The sequence below is a fragment of the Mixophyes fleayi genome, chromosome 4 (genome assembly GCF_038048845.1).
Source record: "Mixophyes fleayi isolate aMixFle1 chromosome 4, aMixFle1.hap1, whole genome shotgun sequence".
NCBI classification, from domain to species: Eukaryota; Metazoa; Chordata; class Amphibia; order Anura; family Limnodynastidae; genus Mixophyes; species Mixophyes fleayi.
This window is the reverse complement of record NC_134405.1, coordinates 4,209,078-4,233,395: the sequence shown is the minus strand read 5'-3', so window position 1 is coordinate 4,233,395 and position 24,318 is coordinate 4,209,078. Positions and strand designations below refer to the sequence as shown.

Below are 24,318 nucleotides of genomic sequence, written 5' to 3'. Positions count from 1 at the left end.
ATTTGGAAGGAATAATATATTAATTATTCCAAGAGATACTTCTGCACTTTACCTGATCAATTATCCAAATTTATACACTAAAATCTTTGCTCATATTCTGGGGAAAAAAACAGATTTCCTGACTAGGACGCATATATGTAGTAAAAACTACACGATTACCAGAAATATTATATTACTTTTCAGCCCAATAGAAGGCCAAAGCCTCAACTCCCTCCAAAACGTAGTCCACAATTTTATTTTGAAAAACATTCACTTTAGAATCTCATGATGGACAATGTATATAACCAATGAGATCTAGGAGGACTAGGAGTTTCCTATCTCATTAACCATTATTGGCCAGCTCCAGTAAAACAAATAGAAGAATTCCACCATGTAACAAATAATCAGCCAATTTGGTGTAATTTAGAATCATCTTAAAATCATCTTTTTAAAATTGCTATTCCATAATAGCCCCGTTTTGTGTAAACAGTAAAGATCGCCCAATAATTTCTCACTTTACACCACTACAAAAGATCCATGAAAACTATGGGATCATCTAAATGGTTGATTTTTCGCTAAAATGTATTTGCAGTGTTTTAACACTAAATTGGTTCAGTTCACTATTCACTGACAACAGATGAGAAAATTATATATTGGCAATACCATTGTATAAGTATAGTTGGCGACGTAGTGTACAACAGCAAACTGGAATTAAATTTCTGAAATAAAAACTATTTCTTTACAACACAACACTGTACGATAATTGGTTTCAATGGAATCATTTTATGCCGATGAGTGTATTATAGTATGACATCTTTATACTACTTTACACCATTTGAAAGTTTACCCTTAAATAATGGATTCCAAAAAAGGTGCAATATCATTAATCTACTAACTCAATTATTATGTCTGAAACTCCTCCACTTGCATCTGTAACTGCCTAACCTCCTACAGGAAATACTTGGTGAAGATTTATGGAATAACATATTTCAAAACTAACGGCTTGAAGCAGAGTTGTACATACCCAATGTTTGCATTGGGTAAAATACATGATTACGCTCTGCACTTGTCCATAAAACCCTCCGCAAGTGTTTATGTCAGGCCGTAGGCCTACCGAGGACTATAATAGAGCAGAACACTAACCGGTATTAGCACCACTGAACTAGCAGGTGCGGAGTCTAACGTACCACTGGCATTCGCCAGGGACCCCAGCAAGGAAGTTTGGACTTTGCTGCGCAGGTCGCGGTCCTACTAGCCAGTTGCCGGTGTAGTGTAAAAGGGTCAGACGGTCCGGGTCAAGACAATCGGGAATGCAAGGTACCAGGGAGAATCCGGAGGAATAGTCAACAAGCCAAGGTCACAGAGCAGTATGGGTCACACAGATAATAGGATGGTTGCCAAGCCAGGTCACAACGGAGAGCAGGAACAGTGGAAGCACAATAGGGAACAATGGAGCAGGAGAACCAGGATGCTAGGTATAGAACTAGGGGTGTGCACCGGGCACTTTTAGTATTTTGGGTTTTGGGTTCTGATTAGCTTGAGGTTTTGGGTCCTGATTTGTTTTGCCAAAACACCTGACGAAAGGTTTTGGTTCTGATTTAGGGTTTTGGGTTCTGATTTATTTTTTAAAAAGCACTAAAAACCAGTTTTTGGTTTTTTTTACACTCCTACGCTATTATTAACCTCAATAACATTCAATAACAATCATTTCCACTAATTTCCAGTCTATTTTGAACACCTCACACCTCACAATATTGTTTTTAGTCCAAAACGTTGCACCGAGGTTGCTTTCTGGACTGCGTAGTGGAGTGGCCCCCGGTACCCGATTTGGTACCGGGGCCACAATACCTCCTCCAACTGGTCTAAATTCCACTGCACAGATGGCGGACACCGGATGGACGTCTAACACCAACATAGGTGGTTCCTCTCTTTTGGGACTGCACAAACAATTAACGTAGTAATAGAAATGGCAGTTCCTCTTTTTTGGAACTACAGAAACAAAGAACGTAGTAATAGAAATGGCAGTTCCTCTTTATTGGAACTACAAAAACAAAGAATGTAGTAATAGAAATGGCAGTTCCTCTTTTTTGGAACTACAGAAACAGTGATTATTTGGATTTATCTAATTAGTAATAATTAAGATTGAATTGTATACAATTCATCACTGAAGGAGGTGCACTCTTGCATAATGTAATTATGTATCATCAGAGAGAAGAAAGAGTATGCGTAATGGGGCACTCAAAGGGTTAGAGTAGTAATGTTATCTGAAAAATAAATATATAATCTTTAATATTCTTTATTAGTATTATTTTAAAAATGCACCTAACAATAAGTGTGCACATATAAACTTTTATTAATATTTACATAATGAGCGAAATATTAAAAAGTGCATGTAGAATGAAAACCAGAAATAGGAATAGAGTTAAAAAGCAGTATAACTGCTCAAACTGTGCTGCTGTCGGTATCGTCAATAAGAATTAATATTTCTTATAATTACAAATCCTCAATAATATAAGAGCTCTATATAGTCCATAATAGTCTCTCCAAATGGGAAATATAATAAAATGAACCAATCTCATGTACCCATTCGTAATAAGGAGAGATCCCAAGATGGAGTGCCTGTCTGCAACAATCTAATTAGCCGTAGGTAATATGTCAGTAGTCCGGGGAGTTTGTGAGCTATTGAAATTTTACACAATTTCCCAACTATAATGAATACCAGAATAGTGCCAATTACAATACTGTGTGATATGTTATGCAGCTCTTATTATTATGAGATGGTGCTGATAGACATCATAAACTGAGTAAGTTATACCAAGAATTATATCATTTCGTTTATTCAGAAATGATGAGTCTCTCTATTAGAGTGTAATGCCCCTTAAAACTCCTTTAAATAAAATAGTACGTATTCTAGGAGACCCTGTTTATATATTTAACTTGGTTCTGCAAAAATATGCATGATGATCACTGGACAGAGATCTGTAATAGAGCAGCGATTAAAGTGGCCTGATTAAAGGTCATGTAAGATCTTAAAGCACTCACAATTATATAGAGACTGTATTCTCATTAAAGACGCTGCCTAACGTATATAAAAGTAGGCACTTATATAGCGCTTGCTTCACTGGGTGATGTGAGCAATCGGAGTGTGTTAATATGGAGAGACCCTATCTAAACATTAGTATGATAGAACAAATTGCAGCGCTGTATACGCTGTGTGTAGGTAAGGTAGGGATCTCAAATACCATGACACTCTGTTTAGCCTAATCCCTGACAATGTAATATCACAGAAAGCCTATTTGATTATCAAGGCCAATGGCTAGCTTCTGCTAAATCAGACAGAGTATGCAGCGCACGTCTAACACCAACATAGCTGTGTCGGTGATATGGCCTGCAGGAATATCTCTGATGGAGATAGAGCTAGGCCCCAAAGAGCACATATTGCCAACAAAAGAGTTGCAAGATGGTATTGTCCTTGGACCCTCCCACCCACCCTGATGTTGTTGAAATAGGTCATGTACACTTTAACAAACCAATCATTTCAGCGACAGGGCCTACCAAACTACTGTGGCTGCAATGATTGGTTTGTTTGGGCCCCCACACAAAAAAAGCTATTCATCTCTCCCTGTACAAACTAAACAGGCTCTACTGAGGCAAGATGTCGTCCTCATCCTCATCCTCTGATTCCTCTCCCCCTTCAGTGTGTACTTCCTCCCCCTCTCACATTATCAATTCGTCCCCGCTGGACTCCACAACCACAGGTCCCTGTTTAGCCTAATCCCTGACAATGTAATATCACGGAAAGCCTATTTGATTATCAAGGGCAATGCCTTGCTTCCGCTAAATCAGACAGAGTATGCAGAGCTTGGTCTGCTGCGTACATCAAAATGAAATGCCCAGTGAATTTAAAGCAAGTGACAGAGTACAGTATGGTAACGGCAACTTTAGCGATTGTATCAGACAAGCAGGACAAAGAGCTTAGTGTATAAATAGAGGAACAGCTGAAGCACAGAAACGACTAACGCGCATTTCGATAATCGGCTTTATCAAAGGCAACCTCCTTCAACTAGTCTATATTCCACTGCACAGATGGCGGACACCGGACGCACGTCTAACACCAACATAGCTGTGCCGGTGACATAGCCTGCAGGAATATCTATGATGGAGATAGAACTAGGCCCCAAAGTGCACATAATGCACCTCCCCCTCACACATTATCAATTCGTCCCCGCTGGACTCCACAACCACAGGTCCCTCTCTTATTATCTGGAGGGCAGTGCTGTACTTGATTAATGAATTGATAATTCATTTCTATTAACATCATTTTTTCAACGTTCTGAGGAAGCAACCTCCTTCGCCGCTCACTGACCAGGTTCCCCGCTGCACTAAAAACTCTTTCGGAGTACACACTGGAGGGGGGACAACTCAAGTAAAATAGAGCCAGTTTGTACAGAGGCTTCCAAACTGCCTTTTTTTCCTGCCAGTAACAATATGGACTGTCTGACATGTCTATTTGGATGGTGTCAGCAAAATAATCCTCCACCATTTTTTCAATTGTGACAGCATCCAATGCAGCGACAGTAGACATGTCTGCAATGGTTGTCAGGTCCTTCAGTCCGGACCAGATGTTCTCAGCATCTGTGCCAGCGGGTCTTTTAGGAAAACTGAGCTTTTTCCTCGCAGCCACAGGTGTGGAAGAAAATGAAGGAGGAGCTGTTGGCATGTCACGGTCCTCTTCAGAGGACAATCTCCTGACCAGCAGGTCTTTGCACCGCTGTAGACTTGTGTCCGCCGGAAACAGAGACACAACATACGCTTTAAACCGAGGATCCAGCACGGTGGCCAGAATGTATTCCTCTGACTTAAAAGAGTGACCACCCTTGGATCCTGGCAAAGCGTACAAAGCGCTTCATCCACAAGAGCTACATGCTTTGTTGAATCATAATGGTTTACCAGTTCCTCCCTCACTTTCTCCAGCTGCTTCTGCAACAGCCTGATCAGGGGAATCACCTGACTCAAGCTGGCAGTGTCGGAACTGACTTCACGTGTGGCAAGTTCAAACGGCTGCAGAACCTTGCACAACACGGAAATAAGTCTCCAGTGCGCTTGACTCAGGCGCATCCCCACTCCTTTTCCTATGTCGTAGGTGGCTGTGTAGGCTTGAATGGCCTTTTGCTGCTCCTCCATCCTCTGCAGCATATAGAGAGTGGAGTTCCAGCGCGTCACAACCTCTTTTTTGAGGTGATGGCAGGGCAGGTTCAGACTTTTTTGATGTTGCTCGAGTCTACGCTAGGCACTGGCAGAATGCCGAAAGTGTCCAGCAATTTTGCGGGCCACCGCAAGCATCTCCTGCACACCCCTGCCACTCTTCAGGTAATGCTGCACCACCAAATTAACGGTGTGGGCAAAACATGGGACGTGCTGGAAATTGCCCATATGTAATGCCCGCACAATGTTACTGGCATTGTCTGACACCACAAATCCCCATGAGAGTCTAAGTGGGGTAAGCCACTGTGAGATGATTTCCCTCAGTTTCTCTAAGAGGTTGTCAGTGTTGTGCCTCTTATTAAAACCTGTGATACACAATGTTGCCTGCCTTGGCACGAGCAGCTATTGTGGAGATGCTGCTACTGATGCAGCTGCTGCTGTTGCTGCGGAAGGCGATGCATCTACCCAGTGGGCTGTCACAGTCATATAGTCCTTCGTTTTCTCTGAACCACTTGTCCACATGTCAGTGGTTAAGTGGACAGTGGGTACAACCGCATTTTTCAGAGCACTGAGGACATTTGTTCGTACTTCTCTGTACATCTTTGGTATCGCCTGCCTAGTGAAGTGGAATCTCGACGGGATTTGGTACCGGGGACACAATACCTCCATCAACCGTCTAAATCCCACTCCACTGATGGCGGACACTGGACGCACGTCTAACACCAACATTGCTGTTATTGACGCAGTTATCCGCTTTGCCATAGGATGACTAGTGTCGTACTTTGTGCTCATGGCAAACGAATGTTGGACAGTCAATTGTTTGTTGAAAGGCGTAGCGGTCTTACGACTTCCCCTCTGGGAAGATGACCGACTACCAGCAGCAACAGCAGCAGTGGCAGTAGTAGGCGTACCGCTACAGGATTCCTCGGATGAATCCCGGATTAAAGAGGACTCAGTCTGGCTGGTGACGTGGCCTGCAGGACTAAATCTGATGGAGATCGTGGAGGAAGTTGACGAGGAGGGTGTTGGTGGTGTGTATACAACAGGACCAAGGGATTTTGGTGTCCCTGGACTGCTGACGGTCCAAGCCCCAGTTCCTGAACTAATCACTGAACTATGAAGGTTATTCAGGTGACGTATAAGGGAGGATGTCCCTAGGTGGGCAAGATCCTTACCCCTGCTTATTTGAGCTTTACATAAGCTACATATGGCCATACATTTGTTATCCGGATTGGGATAAAAATAACTCCAGACCGAAGAGGTGCATTTCTTGGTCTTCTGACCAGGCATGACGATGGGCTTTTTCATCCCATGGACATCAACTTTTTCCCCCCCTGGTGCCTCATTTACAATAACCATATCAGCATCCTCCTCGTCAAGTTCCTCCTCAGCGCCAGCTATATCAATAGTCTCCTTGACACCTTGATTATCCAAATCTGGATCTACACTGTGGGTGATCCTTCCAGCATATGCAGAGGGTGTCCTGCAAATGGTGGATGGAGTCACCTCTTCCCATACAGTGATGGGAAGGTCAGGCTTCGCAACCACCAACACCCTTGGACTCGCCTTGGGGATTTGTGATGTCATCTGTTTAGAAGGCAGAGTTGTTTTCTGTTATGTTGCTGACAGCATAACTCTTTTACATTTTTTGGAGGGGGGGGAGGAGGAGGGCTTAGATCCTTGGGTGAAACTGAACCACTAGTCATGAACACGGGCCAGGACCTAAGCCGTTCCTTGCCACTCCGTGTCGTAAATGGCATATTGGCAAGTTTACGTTTCTCCTCAGAGGTTTTCATTTTTCTTTTTTTGCTAATTTTAGTGAACTTTGGGTTTTTGGATTTTACATGCCCTCTAGGAGATTGGGCATCGCCCTTGCCAGACGACGTTGATGGCATTTCATCGTCTATGTCATGACTAGTGGCAGCAGCTTCAGCATTAGGAGGAAGTGGGTGTTGATCTTTCCCTACTTTATCCTCCAAATTTTTGTACTCCATTATATACAGCACAAGAGAGCGTACCCCTAAACCACACACACTCGGCAAAGCCTTTACAAATTATCTGCGGCACAGGAGAGTACCACTGGACTGGAGTTATACAGCAGTACCTAGTATTTTTAAACTAATTTTTTTTATGTTTTTTTTTCAATTATTTTTGGATAATTTTTTTTATAATTTATATATTTTTTAAATTATTTTTTATAAGTTTTTTTATAATTTTTTATTTAGTTTTTTAAGAACTTTTGGATAATTTGGAAATAACAATGCCCTTAGCAGAACAGAGCACAGGACACAGGCAGCACCACTGGACTCAGCAGGACAGAGCACAGGACACAGCACCACTGGACTCAGCAGGACAGAGCACTGGACAAAGCACAAAGCTACACTAAACTGAAAACCAGGACAGGAGCTCCCTAACTACAACCTCTCTCACGAGTGATCGCAGCCAGAATGAAGATGGCGGCCGCTAGCGCTGAATTTATGACATCCGAGTCTCGCAAGATCCGACGCGAGACTTGGATGTCATAGCCTCGGTTTGGCTTCATTTCCCGCCCGGAAGTTCCCGAACAGTGCTCGGATCCGCACTGTTCGGGTGGGCTCGGATTTCGGAAATCCGAGCCCGCTCATCTCTATATAGAACCTGTTACTCTGGCACCCTAATGGCACCAGAGCCAGGTTTAAATAATACAGGGTAGGAGATGATTGGAGGAGCCAGGAGGCGGGTACCCTGCGAGATACTTAGCAACGGGACGAGGCAGGGCGCATGCGCCCTACAGGGCCCCAGAAGCGGAAGCCGCAGCGCGTCTGTTGCCTAGCAACAGAGCGCTATGGCCCGGAACACAGGCGTCCGTCCCCGACTGACGGGATCAGCGGGGACGGCGCCTGACAGTTTGTACCCGTACTGGGGCCTGAAGAAGCGTGATGGAAGAGGGGATGGGCCTTCTAACGTAGGCCGAGTACAGCAAGGACGTTTTTATGGAATTGTGAGACCAATGCAGATCTGAGTACGTGTGTTACTTCCATGCATATGCGAGAAGGAAGGCTATGTCTGATGTACTCTATGCAGTATAATAGTAAATGCATTTTTCTGTATGAAAACTATTTTTTTCAAAGTTTTATTACACTTTCAGGCTGGTTATGGGTATAAATATATCTGCCGATTACCTGGCGCATGTTCCACAGGTGCAGAGCAGAATGCGTCTTGAAATGTAAACGTCTCAGCAGAATTATATTTGCATGCACTTTTTTTTACAGTAAATTATGTCCAAAATGTGTTGTACTCTGCATCAGGCCCTATGTTGTTACTTGAAATGAACAGACGATCAGTGTGACACATAACTGGTACTGGACATCAGAAAAATGACAAAAAGCTGCTTCAGGGGATATGAAGACAGATGCTGGGCACATATAGTGATCTCGTCCTAAATTTCATACAATTTGGAAAAGATATCAACTGTGGTTTGCAAACTCTTGGAAAAATTTGAAACAACTTTTATTTTTATCAAAGAGAATGAGTTAACTTGGAGGCTCTATCCCTGAAATACAAAATTGTCATAAAGACGTATTAATATATTATATATGGCCACTACACACTAAGACGTAATCCGGGCGCACACCATCAACCTCCGGGGAATAAATTGTATCTAATATAGAAAATATTTATTTGATGGAACAAAGTAGCGATTTACCAAGTTCTCAATAACAAAATTCTACAAAATATGGCTGCCATGGGAAAACTAAGAATAAGATTCATATCTGACTTGCATTACTGCATTTCCATTTATTTATTTTCTTTACATTTACAACTTTTCTTCTGTCATTTTAAAGTTAGAATTTAAGGTCTATATTGTAATTATTAACATTTATTTATATAGTACCAGCACATTCCATAGGGCTTTACAATTAGGAACAGTGGTCGAATTGGAAATTTAGAAGTGGCAGTATGAAAAAGGAATAATATACCGCTGTATACCACCCACTTCTACCAATGTGTGTGTGTGTGTGTGTATATATATATATATATACAAGTTAACCCGTGCATGATACTCATGCATTCTAGTCAAATCAAGCTACTTAAGGTCTTAAAAAGGTTTTTGTCATGCATTTGGGCCTAGCCCAGGCCTCCTCAGGGGAAGAGCGTTACTTCCCGACGCAAGCGCCCTTTTTTATGTGTGTTCATGAGGTAAAATTACCTCACGAAAATGAGTTTGACCACTCAACTCGTAAATTTAGCCTTTACTACCCCTCCCACGGGGGGAAGAGGGGATGATGGAAGTTAACTGACTTCACTATTCAATTTTTTTTGTCAAATAATGTCAGTATACCAAATTTCAGGTCAATTGGATGAGCCCTTTCTGAGAAAATAGTTTTTTCCACACACACTAACACACGCCGCTACACATGTGTGTTCATGAGGTAAAATTACCTCACGAAAATGAGTTTGACCCCTCAACTCGTAAACTTAGCCTTTACTACCCCTCCCACGGGGGGAAGAGGGGATGATGGAAGTTAACTGACTTCACTATTCTAATTTTTTGGTCAAATAATGTCAGTATACCGAATTTCAGGTCAATTGGATGAGCCCTTTCTGAGAAAATAGTTTTTTCCACACACAGACTAACACACGCCGCTAGGCTTTTATATTATAGATATTATTATTAATGTAAGTGACTGGAATGGGATAGTGTTACAATGAAGGCAGTAGGAGGAATGGCGGAATAATATACTCCTCTATACCCCCCACTTCCACCACTGTGTGTGTGTATCTAATATATAAATGCTTAGTGGCGTCTGTGTGTGGAAAAAAAAAAACAAGTTGCAGCGCCACCTGCTGGGCAGAGTTATACACTGACCTACTAAATTCTTAGTGTGTGTGGGGAAAAAATTCAAAAAGGGCTGAAATTTGGTAGGGCTCAAACTCATTTTCGTGAGGTAATTTTACCTCATGAACACACCTGTGTAGAGGCGTGCATTAGTGTGTGTGTGGAAAAAACTATTTTCGTGAGGTAATTTTACCTCATGAACACACATTAAAAAGGGCGCTTGTGTCGGGAAGTAACGATCTTCCCCTGAGGAGGCCTGGGCTAGGCCCAAATGCATGACAAGAACCTTTCTAAGACCTTAAGTAGCTTGATTTGACTAGAATGCATGAGTATCATGCACGGGTTAACTTGTATATATATATGACTGGAATGTGATAAGGTTACAATGAAGGCAGTAGGGGAGGTGGTAGTATGACATACTGACACACCACAGTATACCCCCCACTTCCACCACTGATTAGGAACAAACATAGTAATAAGATGAGACAGGGCATTAATAGGCAGACACGGAGGTAAGAGGGCACTGCTCCCAGGCTTACACTCTATAGTACAATAGGAGTTTGCTGTATAGGCTTAGTGCCATGTATTGCATGTCGGTCCATCTAAATGCCATGGGGAAAAAGAGCTTTATGGGGTCAGAGGGTTGTTTGAGCATTGAAAGAGAACACATATAATCTGAGAAAATCTATGTAGAGGGAGTGGTAATAGGGTAGAATAGCATAGGGAGGCTAGAAGAGTAGTTTGGGAATTTGATAAGCTTCCCTAAAGAGGAAAGGGTTTTGAGGGAACATTTAGAGGCTAGAGGAAAGTCTTGTTGTACAAGGGAGTTCTTGTTGTACTCAGAAAAGTGCTGTAACTGGTAGTGGGAGCAGGTGATGACTGTGAGATGCCGATCTTATGCAGAACAGGAGTCGAGCTGGGAGCTATTTAAAGCAAAGGGAGAGATGTATGTTGGTGCAGTGTTGTAGAAGTATTTTAGATTAGACTCTGTAAAGTACATGCAACCATGAGCACAGCAGACAGGGAACGGTTGATTTATTATTGTATAGGTCAGGTGGAGAGGTAGTTGAAGTAGGAAGATAAGTAGAGTAGATACTTCATCCTCATTTGTGATATCAAATCAAGGTGGAAGAATTGAATTGAGCGGATTGTTGGTGGAGGAAAAAATCTTTTCATCTTGTCTTTGAAGTAGGATGGAAGATCTTGGGCATTGATGGCAGCCGGAGGGTTTTGGGTGGGAGGGTTGAGAAGAGATTAAAATGTATTATAAAGGCGTTTGGGATTAGAATCCAGTGCGGAGATGAGAGATTGGAAGTAAGTTTGTTTGGCAGTATCCAGAGCATATCACTACGAATGGTATATAGCAGAATATGTGAGGAAGAATTTTCAGACATTCGCCAACGTTGTTCTAGTTTGTTAGAAAGTTTTTGAAGGCATAGTGTTTCTTTAGTGTGCCACGGCTGACACTGGATCAATGGCTGATTCTAGGGTTTGCTTAAGGAAGGCTTCTGCCACATCAGGAGAGGAAAATGTAGAAAGTGGGGAGAGAAGTTGTTGCAGAGAGGTGGAGATTTGTTGATAATTAATAGAAATAAGAATTCTGCAGGTATGGGGAGGCTTGGTAGAATTGTACAGCAGACAGGTTAAAGTAATGGAGTAGAACTTGCAGGTATTAAGATGAGAGGGGGAACGAAATCAGAAACTGAACATAGTAAAGAGAAAACAAGATCAAAGAAGTGACCATTTGGATAAGTAGAGGAATCAGTCCACTGGGAGAGGCCAGAAGAGGAGGTAAGTGAGAGTAGCTTGGAGGCAGAAAGAGAATGCGGATACTCAATGGGGATATTGAAATCACCCAAGAGGATGGTGGGGATGTCAGAATTGTTCAATATATTGTTTGTATGATCCTGAGGGTAGATAGATCACAGCAACACATATAGAGAATGGGTATAAATTCCAGATGTGCTTCAAAACATGTCAACATGAGTGATGGGACATTTGGCAAAACTGTGACTATACAACGTAGAGAAGGATTAGTTAGATGCCACCTCCTTGTCTGCTTCCGGGCCTGGAGATGTGAATGAATTGGAGGCCACCATGTGAAAGGACTGTAGGCGAGGCAGTGTCTGATTGTGTGAGCAATGGTTCTGTTATTACCAGAAGGTTGAGGTTATTCGAGAGGAAGAGGTTGTGTATGGAGGTTACTTTGTTACAGACAGAACGTGCATTCATTATCTAGCTATCTATCTAACTATCTCATATCTATCTATCTATCTATCTATCTATCTATCTATCTATCTATCTATCTATCTATCTATCTCTATCTATCTATCTCTCTATCTATCTATCTATCTATCTCATATCTATCTATCTATCTATCTCATATCTATCTATCTCATATCTATCTATTTATTTATGTATCTATCTATTTATCTATCTATCTCATATCTATCTATCTCATATCTATCTATATATCTCTTATCTATCTCTCTCATATCTATCTATCTATCTATCTATCTTTCTATCTATCTATATATCTATCTCATATCTATCTATCTCATATCTATCTATCTATCTCATATATATCTATCTATCTCATATCTATCTATCTATCTCCTATCTATCTATCTATCTATCTATCTATCTATCTATCTCATATCTATCTATCTCATATCTATCTATCTATCTCATATATATCTATCTATTTCATATCTATCTATCTATCTCATATCTATCTATCTATCTATCTATCTTTCTATCTATCTATATATCTATCTCATATCTATCTATCTCATATCTATCTATCTATTTTTTCTCTTTACAGTTAACTGGACAAATGCCCTCCCTCAACACATACAATATGCATATGTCATGTTATCATGTTATTTTTCTATGCTTGTGCATATATGTCTGCTTTTATGAGAATTACACGGATTCACCCACCAAGATAGCGGTTTCTGTGGTTAATACAAACATTTAATGTGAGGGCGTTGGTGGATTGTGGCATTCCCAGCTAACTGCCAAATGTACTAATATATTTGTGCAGGGTCGTTTTATGGGCACAGTTCCCAGAATCTCAGTCACCTATCAACCACCTATCCACTCACAAGACGGTTTAATTGGCACTATCCTCATACATTGTATGTCCACATTTTTGCACTTTTCTAAGTTACCTCTATAGAGGGTTATTTACTAACACTGCATACATGCAGAAACTTCACAGCAAAACCAATCAGAAAATAGCCTTTACCTGTCTAGTATAGCTTAAAAAATGAAAGCAAACATCTGATTGGCTGCTGTGGTTTTACTGCACTATTGCGTATTTGAGCAGCGTTAGCAGATAACCCGCAATGTCTTGTTATTTTTGTGGATAATAAATACACATTGAACAGAAATTTGGGAATATTTGTGTGACAAGGAGAGATAAGAAGATTTATGTTATCTTTTTTCATGAAGTATTGATGTGCATAATATTTTGAATCCTATTGTATAGTCACTAGTTGGACAGGGGCCAGATGGCATCAGCCCAAGGGCTCTTAATAAGCGTAGTTCATAAATAGCCAGACTGCTATTTTTAATCTTCAAGGACTTTACATCCTCTGGCGCGGTGCCTTAGGACTGGCGTAGACCTGATGTGCTGCCACTGTTTAAACAGAGAACACAATCTAGGTAAGTTTGGCAGGGTCACATGTTAAGAAACGGCAGCTGATAATTACAGTATAATGGGTGGAAATATCCCACACACCTTTATTACTATGAAGATTGTAAAGCAGGCACGGTACAGGATGCTCTTTATAGAACCACTTAAGGGGTTACTATATATTTGCAACAGGACAGATTCGTCCTCTGACTCCGTTAACAGAAACCCAGTTTATCCTCTATTATACACAGTTTTAATTCAATAAAATCGCTCTCATTGTGACACACTTTATATATCATTTTATATCCTCATTTAAATATGGAAATAAGAGTAAAATGTGTTCCCTGGGTTGCTGACATGTGTGCAGCCTTTTATCTTCCTGCTAATGTCCTTGTTTGTCCTCAGAGGGGAAGGAGATCTAGCTCTGGACTATACTGTCATCTGTTAGATACTGTGTATCTAACACCGTTTACACCTTCCAGACCCACTTTATGGTAAAGAGCATTTCTACCATATAAAAAAACATTTTATAGCACCTTTATCAATAGAATCCAGAATGGAGTGTTCATTTTTTTGTATCACCTCTTATGAAGGTAATAAAATATCTCTTATTACTTCAATTTAATGAAAAAATATATATTGTCGGGCTGCATTGTCAATACTGTCTCGGAGAATTAAGGGTTAAATTAACGCTTGACTGGACCCGTCAGCTGATATGCCTATGCTTAACGCCAGTTCCTTACATATGCACATTCCTCCGTTATCATCACTTCAGTAAAAAAATGCAGGGATAACCCGGAAAGTAAGCAAATGACTCATTTATTGGAAGGGATCAGGGACCAGTGCAAGTTTGAGCGGTAAAATGCATCTCATTAACAGTATTGGTGAACATCAGCAAGCTAAGATCTGGTGTGAAACTGGAGTTCTTGTGCAGTGTAGTACATCCTTCCACATCAGAAAGAATGCCCCTAACAATGCACCCATTACACCCCTTGGTCCACAAAATGAAATTTTGTTTTTGCACAAAAGTAGCCACACACCGCACCTACTGTGTATGCCATCACGTCACCCAGCTCCAAATGCTGCCATCTTGCCACACAAACATTACACTTAGGTGGAAACTTTAACTCTCTTTTCCCCTACTCCTTTGCTCATTACACCTCTAACTAAAATCTGTAATCTCTCTCTCTACTGATATCTTCCCGTCATTATTTAAGCATGCAGTGATTACTCCTGTACTAAAAAAAGAAACTCGCTGAAATTACTGTCCCATCTCTCAGCTCCCATGCCACTCCAGGCTTCTAGAGAGACTTACCAACATTCTCCTCACACACTTTCTTTCTGCAAACAACCTTTTGGATCATCTTCAAACAGGCTTTTCTTTGTAACCCTCCACAGAGACTGCATTGACTAAGTTTGTCATTGATTTGAACTCTACTAAATTTAAACGCCATTACTCTTCTAATTCTCCTGGATCTCTCTGCTGCATTCAACACCGTTGACTACTTTCTCCTCATACAAACGCTAGAATCCGTAGGTCTTCAAGACACTGTCCTATCCTGGTTCTCATCCTACCTATCTAATCGCTCTTTCAGTATTAATTTCTCTGAATTCCCCCTCTGCTCTGATTCCTTTATCAGTAGGAGTACCACAAGGCTGTGTCCTAGGTCCTCTGCTGTTCTGTACCTACACCACTTCTCTTATAAAACAAATCAGCTCCTTTGGATTTCAGTATCATCTCTATGCGGATGGTACACAAATTTCTCTCTCCTCTCCGGATCTCTCGCCATCTGTGTTGTCTCGCGTTACTGACTGTGTTTTTGATATTTCATCTTGGATGTCCTCTCGCCAACTCAAACAAATTTTTTCAAAAACAGAATTAATAATATTCCCACCCACCAACAGAATCTTCCTGCCTGACATTTCTATCTCAGTTGACATGACCATATATACCACCCTGCGAGCTCGCTGCCTAGGTGTGATCCTTGACTAACAACTATCCTTTCTTCCCCACATCGACACTATATCTAAATCGTTAGGTACATCTAAAAAACGTTTTCAGAATACGCACATATCTCACACAAGACACTGCAAAAACTCTAATTCATGCACTCATCATCTTCCGCATTGACTATTGCAATTCCCTCCTTAGTGGTCTTACTTTAAACAGACTCAAACCCCAACAATATATTTTCAACACAACGGCCAGACTGATTTTCCTTGCAAAACGTTATTTCTCTGCTGAACCACTCTGTCATTCTGTACATTGGTTGCCTGTTTTTTACCGAATCCAATATAAAATAGTTCTACTAACATACAAGGCCATCAACAAAACTACACCTACATGCATCTCCTCACTTGTCTCAAAATATCTCCCAACTCGACACCTTGATTCTGCACAAGATTTGCGTCTCTCATTCACTCTCATTACATCCTCCCATTCCCGTGAACAGGACTTTTTCGGGCTGCACCCACTTTGTGCAATTGCCCCCTCGCACAATAAGACTTTACTCTAGTCTTCAAACCTACAAGTGTTCTCTGAAAACCCACCTCTTCAGACAAGCTTATAATATTCCTCAACACCCTCTTATCCACCCTAGGTTACCCTATTACCATCCTTTACACAATTAACACAACACATCAGCCCTTTGACCAACATTACTGTGTGACTGAATCACATAGCCCACTAAGCACTTTTAACTTTGCAATCTGGTTTGGCCAATATGCAATATTTAGCACTTAGCTACATGTGTCGCTTGCTAGCAGGGCCCTCTTACCTCTCTGTCTGTATGTATTGCCAAGTATTGTTTATTAGTTTGTTCCCAAATTCTAAAGCACTACGGAATTTTCTGGTGCTATATAAATAAATGATGATATAGACACATCATATCATATTATTTGAAAGTGAAAGTGTTTAGGAACAACAGTGACTCAGCCAGGAAGTGGAAGACCACATAAAATCACAGAGTGGGGTCAGCGACTGCTAAGGCGCATGGTGCGTAAAAGTCGCCAACTTTCTGCTGATTCCATAGCTGAAGAGTTCCGAACTTCCACCGGCATTGATGTAGCACAAAACTGTGTGGCGGGAGCATAATAGAATGAGTTTCAGTGGCTGAGCAGCTGCATGCAGGCCTCGCATCACCAAGACCAATGCCAAGCGTTGGATGGAGTGGTGTAAAGCACACCGACACTGGACTGTGGAGCAGTGGATACATGTTCTGTAAAGTGCCGTATCACACTTCTCTGTTTGGCAGTCAGATCTGCGAGTCTGGGTTTGGTGGATGCCAGGAGAACGTTATCAGCCTGACTGCATTATGCCAACACTGAAGTTTGGTGGAGGAAGGATAATGGTATGGGGCTGTTTTTCAGGGTTTGGACCCCTTATCTCCAGTGAAGGGCAATTTTAATGCTTCAGCATACCAAGTCATGGACAATACTATGCTTCCAACTTTGTGACAACAGTGTGGGGAAGGCCCTTTTCTATTCCAACATGACTGTGCCCCAGTGCACAAAGGACTACAAAGATATAGTTTGATGACTTCGGTGTGGAAGAACTTTACTGGCCCGCACAGAGCCCTGACCTCAACCCCATCGAACACCTTTGGGATGAACTGGAACGGAGATTGTGAGCCAGGCCTTCTCGTCCAACATCAGTGCCTGACCTCATAAATGTTCTACAGAATGAATGGGCACAAATTCTTACAGAAACACTCCAACATCTTGTGGAGCCTTCCAAGAAGAGTGGAAGCTGTTATCACTGCAAAAGGGGGACCAACTCCATATTACAGTATATGTATTTGTGTACAATGTCATTACAGTCCCTGTTGGTGTAATGGTCAAGTGTCTGAATACTTTTGTCCATATAGTGTATTTGTGGAATTTGGAGGAGCTCATCTGAACGTGATTTATGCTTATGCATTGATAGTAAAGGGAGATTTGTTTCCAATGAATGCAAGAATTCCTGTATTTTTGTGTATTGAAGGATACAGGCAGTAGGCCTTTCCCAGGAATGTCTGATAAAAGAACAATGTAAAGCTTGGTTTTATGGTTTAGTGGTTGTGTATTAAGCCCAGTATAACTATAGTAACATGAGATGTCATTGTGTAAAGGCAGGGGAAACGTGTGTTTTATAAGGCACGAATGAGCTGCTATCTAGCAGAGGGTGACAAGGTCAGGAAGAGGAAATGAAATGAACACATGCTTAGAAACAATTACTCAGCAATAAGGAAAGGTCTACACGTGTCGTCCTTCGACATCTGATATCGCTGCATTCTTATCTAAATCACTGGGGATTATCATCTGGAAATATATTCAGCACGCACAGGGGCCAGTGAGAGTGAGGGACTAGCGTCTGAGAGATGACAGAGAATTCACAAGAGAGCAAGGAGATGGCCACAAATTCCCTTCACTATGTCTGTGATTGCATATCGGACTCCATTTTTTCCATCCCAAAAGTTTTGAGGTCCTGCAATATGTCTGTCCACTTTAAACGCTTGCTCACTTACTGGGACTTAAATGCTAGAACTGACAAAATATTATTTAATCAGATATTTAATCAGAATTAATATCCATAAAAGTAGCATCTATTGTCAAAATGAAAGTCAGAAGCACAGCATCAAACAGAAAGGACCTGCTCAACATATATTAAAATCGTTGCATACATCCAGGATCTGCTTTTCTTGGTCACATCGAAATTGCCTAGTCATCTTTCACCCTCACTGCCCGGAGAAAGCTTCTGTGAGCTACACTGTTGGACATATCTTCTGAATGTTCACTTTCCAGACAAGTCTCCATTGAGCTGCACGGCATGGAGAAATTTGCAAAGGTCTACACTGCCATTAAGTGCTAAGTTTCACTTAGCACTTAATGGCAAAACTACCAAAGGTCTACCTGAAGAAGCCTTCCTCGATCAACACTCCGTGAAAAAATCTCCAGATGTCTACATTACCTGGAGAAGTTGCCATTGATCTGCACCGTCTAAGCAAATCTCCAAACATCTGCAAATTCTGATGTGTCGCCAACTTAAGTTGAATTACTGTATGAAATTACATAGGGCGCCCTGCAAGGTGGGGACCACTGTCATAGTATAATGCAGCCCTAAATGGATCTGTACTGGCCTGAATTCTTCATTGCAATCAAGCTCAAACATAAAGAGCCAACATGCCCATGACTTAAATAGCATGTCAGGGCTTGTACAACTACAGCCAGGACATGCTGGGACCTATAGTTCCACACACTGAACTAATATAAAATAAACACGCTGAGATCATATCAAAGTTCCTTTATTAGAAATAAACACTCACTAATTCCTATGGCTATAGAACAACTATATACATAGGTAATCATCATTTCATCTGACCTGAAGTAATCCACAGGTAAAATATTAAAAACCCTTGTGACAGGATGGACCGCTTATGCCACTCTGTCTGTCGTTGCTGGGAACCGACTGGGCCTACTTTGCCACCGTTCCCTTTCGTTATCCTAAATGCGCCCTCTAACCGCAGTAGGAGGGGGTTACAAATGCTGCCACCACTGGACTCCTTACCGGCATCCAGAACCGGGTTCCTTATGGATAACTGATGTTGCGAGTGTACCCCGTTACTGGTGTACCTGGGCTGGTACCCCTGACCTCTTCCTATGGATCAGGGTTGCTGTGGATGGATCCCCTCTGGCCTATCATACTGACCAGAGCTGCAGGGTAGCGGGCAGAGCGGTGGTACTGGATGCTGGGTCCAAACCTCAGAAACAGCCGGAAACGGATTGGATTTTAGATTTAATCTGTAGGTCACAGGGATAGAGAAGTTTCCAAGCAGGTCTTTGAAGGAAGTGATGTTTATTTGCTCACTTGGTTGAAGGTACCAGGGAGCAGGTCAGATGAAACAAGAAGAACAATTTTCAATACAAGACAGTGCTTTTTATACAGATGTGGACACAGTCTCATAGGGTAAGCCAGCCCCCTGAGGTCTGAGCTATTTTTAGAATCAGGATGCAATTTGTTTACCCAAACAAGGATTTACATGCAATGCAAAGCTAACAATATTCACACTTAACTTTGATAGCCTAAAACTTGCTGTGATTTCCTGGATCTTGCTTTAGATGCAGAAAATCTAGTAGCAAGTCTAGTTGAACCTTCTTGCGCCTTCAGGTGCTGGACCCTCACACATCAAGAGGTCTTATTAACATGAGATTGATATGGGTCCTTTCTTGAGAAAGCTACAAAACCCCAATCAAGTCATTTCCCTACTTCAAGATACACAAAAGACTTCCTCAGCAAAGGCTTATTGTATCAGATATATACCTCAAAAATAATACATTTCCTCTACCAAGGTTAAAACAAACAAATTTCTTCTCCAGGTCTCAGAAATAAAGATATCTTCTTTACCAACATATACACAATATCAAAAATAAGTACATTTGCAATTATATAAATAAGCACCCTGCGCTATTTCCTTTAAATGAATTTATACCATAAGTTATTTGTAAGTGATCCAGTCACAACCCTGCTGGATGATGAAAAAATGAATTAGAAAGTACCTGTGTGTGAATAGCCAATCAAAACAGCTTGCCTCTTATTGGCTGGAGTGTGAGAAAAAAGCTCTGATTGGCAACTCGCAGATAGACCCCATGCTGGCTGTGACTTTTGGGGGAGGGGGGGATATTTGTCCCCTGCTTTAGCGGTAACCAGCCCAGGCTACAAGCAACATGAAGAAATGTAGTTTTTATTATTGTTATTATTATTTTTACACCACTATAGATACGTGCTTGGGTAACCGCTGTTCTTATGCCTCCTATCAGGTTTACTCTATAGGAATAGGGGGCCCAAAAATTCCACGTTGTTTTACTGCACATGCACAGTAAAGGTTCTACATGAGGACAAATCACTGCACACGTCATTGCTTTCACATTTGTGTTAGAGAAGATGTACAACAACTGCTCTGTAAATAACTTCCATTTGTGCTATTATCAACCTGATGTCCTAGTAAGGATTATAAAGGCTGGAATAGAAATCGGTCTCTTGGTTATGACATGTTTGTTAGACAATCTACTATTCATATTAAATCATTTGTTTAGAGGGGTCCGCAGGTGTATGCCCCTCGGTAGTTACACCCCTGTATACAGATATGTCTATACAATATGACCTGTACTAACTAGATAAATGACCTATGAACTGCTACATTATCATGCACAACTTGACCCATAATCACCTACACTTCCTGAACAAATCATCATATTTACTGATTGGGCACAATTTCCATGAATTACACTAACTGATCAAATCTACTAAAATCTGCACTTTGTGGATAAATAACATGGACCATAATTCCAGGATTCTCTTAGATAGATCTCTTGTGATATGCTCTGGTTTGTCCCCAGTGTCTGGTAACCTCTGATTGCCATTAGACAGTCTCACTGCAGTTATACACTTAACAGTACTTAGATTATATGATATCAAAATAGTATTACTAATAGTAAGAAGCTTTATAATATATTCCTATATGCTCCAACTAGGTTCTGAGACCACGTGCATATAGTAATTCTATCTGAGTTATTCTATCTGAGATATATCATTGCATACAGTGATGCACTGACAACCGTTTATGCATGGAACAACCTGAACGTACTTCACAATGGTTCACATAATAATGTGTGTATAATACAGCGGATCGACTGATAATGATCACACTGCTCTGTATAATAATACTGAGTATACACTGATAATGATCACACTATATAATGATACTGAGTATACACTGATAATGATCACACTGTATAATAATACTGAGTATACACTGATAATGATCACACTGTATAATGATACTGAGTATACACTGATAATGATCACACTGTATAATAATACTGAGTATACACTGATAATGATCACACTGTATAATAATACTAAGTATACACTGATAATGATCACACTGCTCTGTATAATAATACTGAGTATACACTGATAATGATCACACTGCTCTGTATAATAATACTGAGTATACACTGATAATGATCACACTGCACTGTATAATAATACTGAGTATACACTGATAATGATCACACTGTATAATAATACTGAGTATACACTGATAATGATCACACTGCTCTGTATAATAATACTGAGTATACACTGATAATGATCACACTGTATAATAATATTAAGTATACACTGATAATGATCACACTGCTCTGTATAATAATACTGAGTATACACTGATAATGATCACACTGCTCTGTATAATAATACTGAGTATACACTGATAATGATCACACTGTATAATAATACTGAGTATACACTGATAATGATCACACTGTATAATAATACTGAGTATACACTGATAATGATCACACTGCTCTGTATAATAATACTGAGTATACACTGATAATGATCACACTGCTCTGTATAATAATACTGAGTATACACTGATAATGATCACACTGTATAATAATACTGAGTATACACTGATAATGATCACACTGTATAATAATACTGAGTATACACTGATAATGATCACACTGCTCTGTATAATAATACTGAGTATACACTGATAATGATCACACTGCACTGTATAATAATACTGAGTATACACTGATAATGATCACACTGTATAATAATACTGAGTATACACTGATAATGATCACACTGTATAATAATACTGAGTATACACTGATAATGATCACACTGTATAATAATACTGAGTATACACTGATAATGATCACACTGTATAATAACACTGAGTATACACTGATAATGATCACACTGTATAATAATACTGAGTATACACTGATAATGGTCACACTGTATAATAATACTGAGTATACACTGATAATGATCACACTGTATAATAATACTGAGTATACACTGATAATGGTCACACTGTATAATAATACTGAGTATACACTGATAATGATCACACTGTATAATAATACTGAGTATACACTGATAATGATCACACTGTATAATAATACTGAGTATACACTAATAATGATCACACTGTATAATACTGAGTATACACTGATAATGATCACACACATGTTATTCCCTGCAGTATTATTAGGGTAAAGTGATGTGTGAGACAGTGGATTATATATAGATGCGGAGGACACTTGCTGCGAATCATCTGATCCACTGTTTGGACAATTAATGCAGACGGCTTATATATTGGCCCAGGTGCCAAAGCTGTAATAATTACCTACCAGTCACACCCATATCCAAATCTTCAAATGTAGGGGGCCCGCATTTTCCATCTCATTAGACGGAGATTTACTTTCATAGGAAAAGAAGCCAAAGTGATGATGTCCTGACGATTTATATCCAGGCTGAGTAAATATCCAGAAAGTTAAAAAGAAGCATGAAGTTTTGAGAGAGATTTTTAATTCCAGTAAATAGGTTATGATATTGCTGAGGGAGTTTATTGAAGGTGCAGATTCTGGCTTCCAAGGGGAATGCAGTGTGCAGGACAGACAGTCGCGGTTAATATTTCACCAGCAGTTGGAACTGGGAGAAAGGTGCTGAGGGGCTGTGATTTAGAATCCTTTTCCAATTCACATATGTGTCCTTAGGAGGATTTCCTGAGGAAAGAAATCCTGGAGGAAGTAGGCAATGCAGAAGTCATCACGTCAGCACCCCTCTGAGAATTCGGGGTCTACATACATATGCAACCATGGGAGAACTGTGTATATATCTACATTGATAAAGATATAGGAAAGAACCATCGATACAGAGAGTAGCAATCATTCAGTGCAGCATTTCGCCTGCAGAGTTACAGGGCTGTCGGCATTAGTGCGTTGGTGTTGCTTTCGCTGATCATTCTGAAATAACATGGGGAAAAAAACAACTTGTTCCAGGTCCTGGTTAAAAGTGACCTGTCTGTTAGTGGAAATATCTTTTGTTCATGTCAGTCACATTTTATTTACAAGCCCTTTCCTCTGCCATCCATGTGGTAAAACACTGAACCTCATTTACACCTGATCTCCTATGCACACATTAATGCATACACTCTGCAGCCTAGAACTGGGGATGTGATCTCATGGAACGGTCACCCAGCCCATTGGGAGGGGGGGGGGACTCCAACAATGAGAAGTTTATGTGACAAACACATATTGTTAAGTCTTAGATAAAAAATTAAATTAGATTTAAACGAAACAAAGAAACACACAGAATAGATGAATGTGTAGGTTGTTCTCTTCTGTCAAATTGTATGTGTGTAAGTGTAAGTGCACCTAGTTGTGTGGAGAGGAGTAAAGAATCTGTAGAGGCACATTGTACAAAAGTGTCAGCCTCATATCAAAGTCCAGCCGCCTGCTGTTTAGAAACCACCTCTTCCATTGAAAGATAGTTCTATTATCTCCTAAAATACTGCAGGGTTTAGCCGCATTTATGGGTTATGTTAATCATTAAAATGAGGGGATATGTATATATTGTATGTATTAACCTTGTGTACCCTAACCCTAAAATGTCACCTCTCCGCTAAATGTATAGGATAATATCTAAGCAATATCTGTACTCTCCTCCACACGGCAATAAACAGCCCTAAAATATGTGTCCTCTCCACGCCTCCACTGTTCAATAATGTCACTCTCCAAAGTGAAGTTTTCTCTCTCTGCAAAGTAGTTGGTGTGTCCACTGTGTACCTATCCAGGATCCACCCTCACTCCTCTCATCCCCCCCCCAGACTGTGCA

The 24,318-nt window shown here is 40.6% G+C and overlaps 1 protein-coding gene across 1 annotated transcript in view; it reads right to left on the bottom strand.

The window, feature by feature from the left end:
• The window catches only part of EPO (erythropoietin), a 42,572-nt gene extending 19,652 nt beyond the window's left edge, over nt 1-22,920 (bottom strand). Inside the window, exon 1 of the mRNA XM_075206170.1 lies at nt 22,833-22,920. Within this exon, the coding sequence (XP_075062271.1) occupies nt 22,833-22,845 (13 nt within the window). The 5' untranslated portion in view covers nt 22,846-22,920. The remainder of the gene's footprint in view (nt 1-22,832) is intronic.
• Between the last annotated feature and the right edge of the window lie 1,398 nt (nt 22,921-24,318).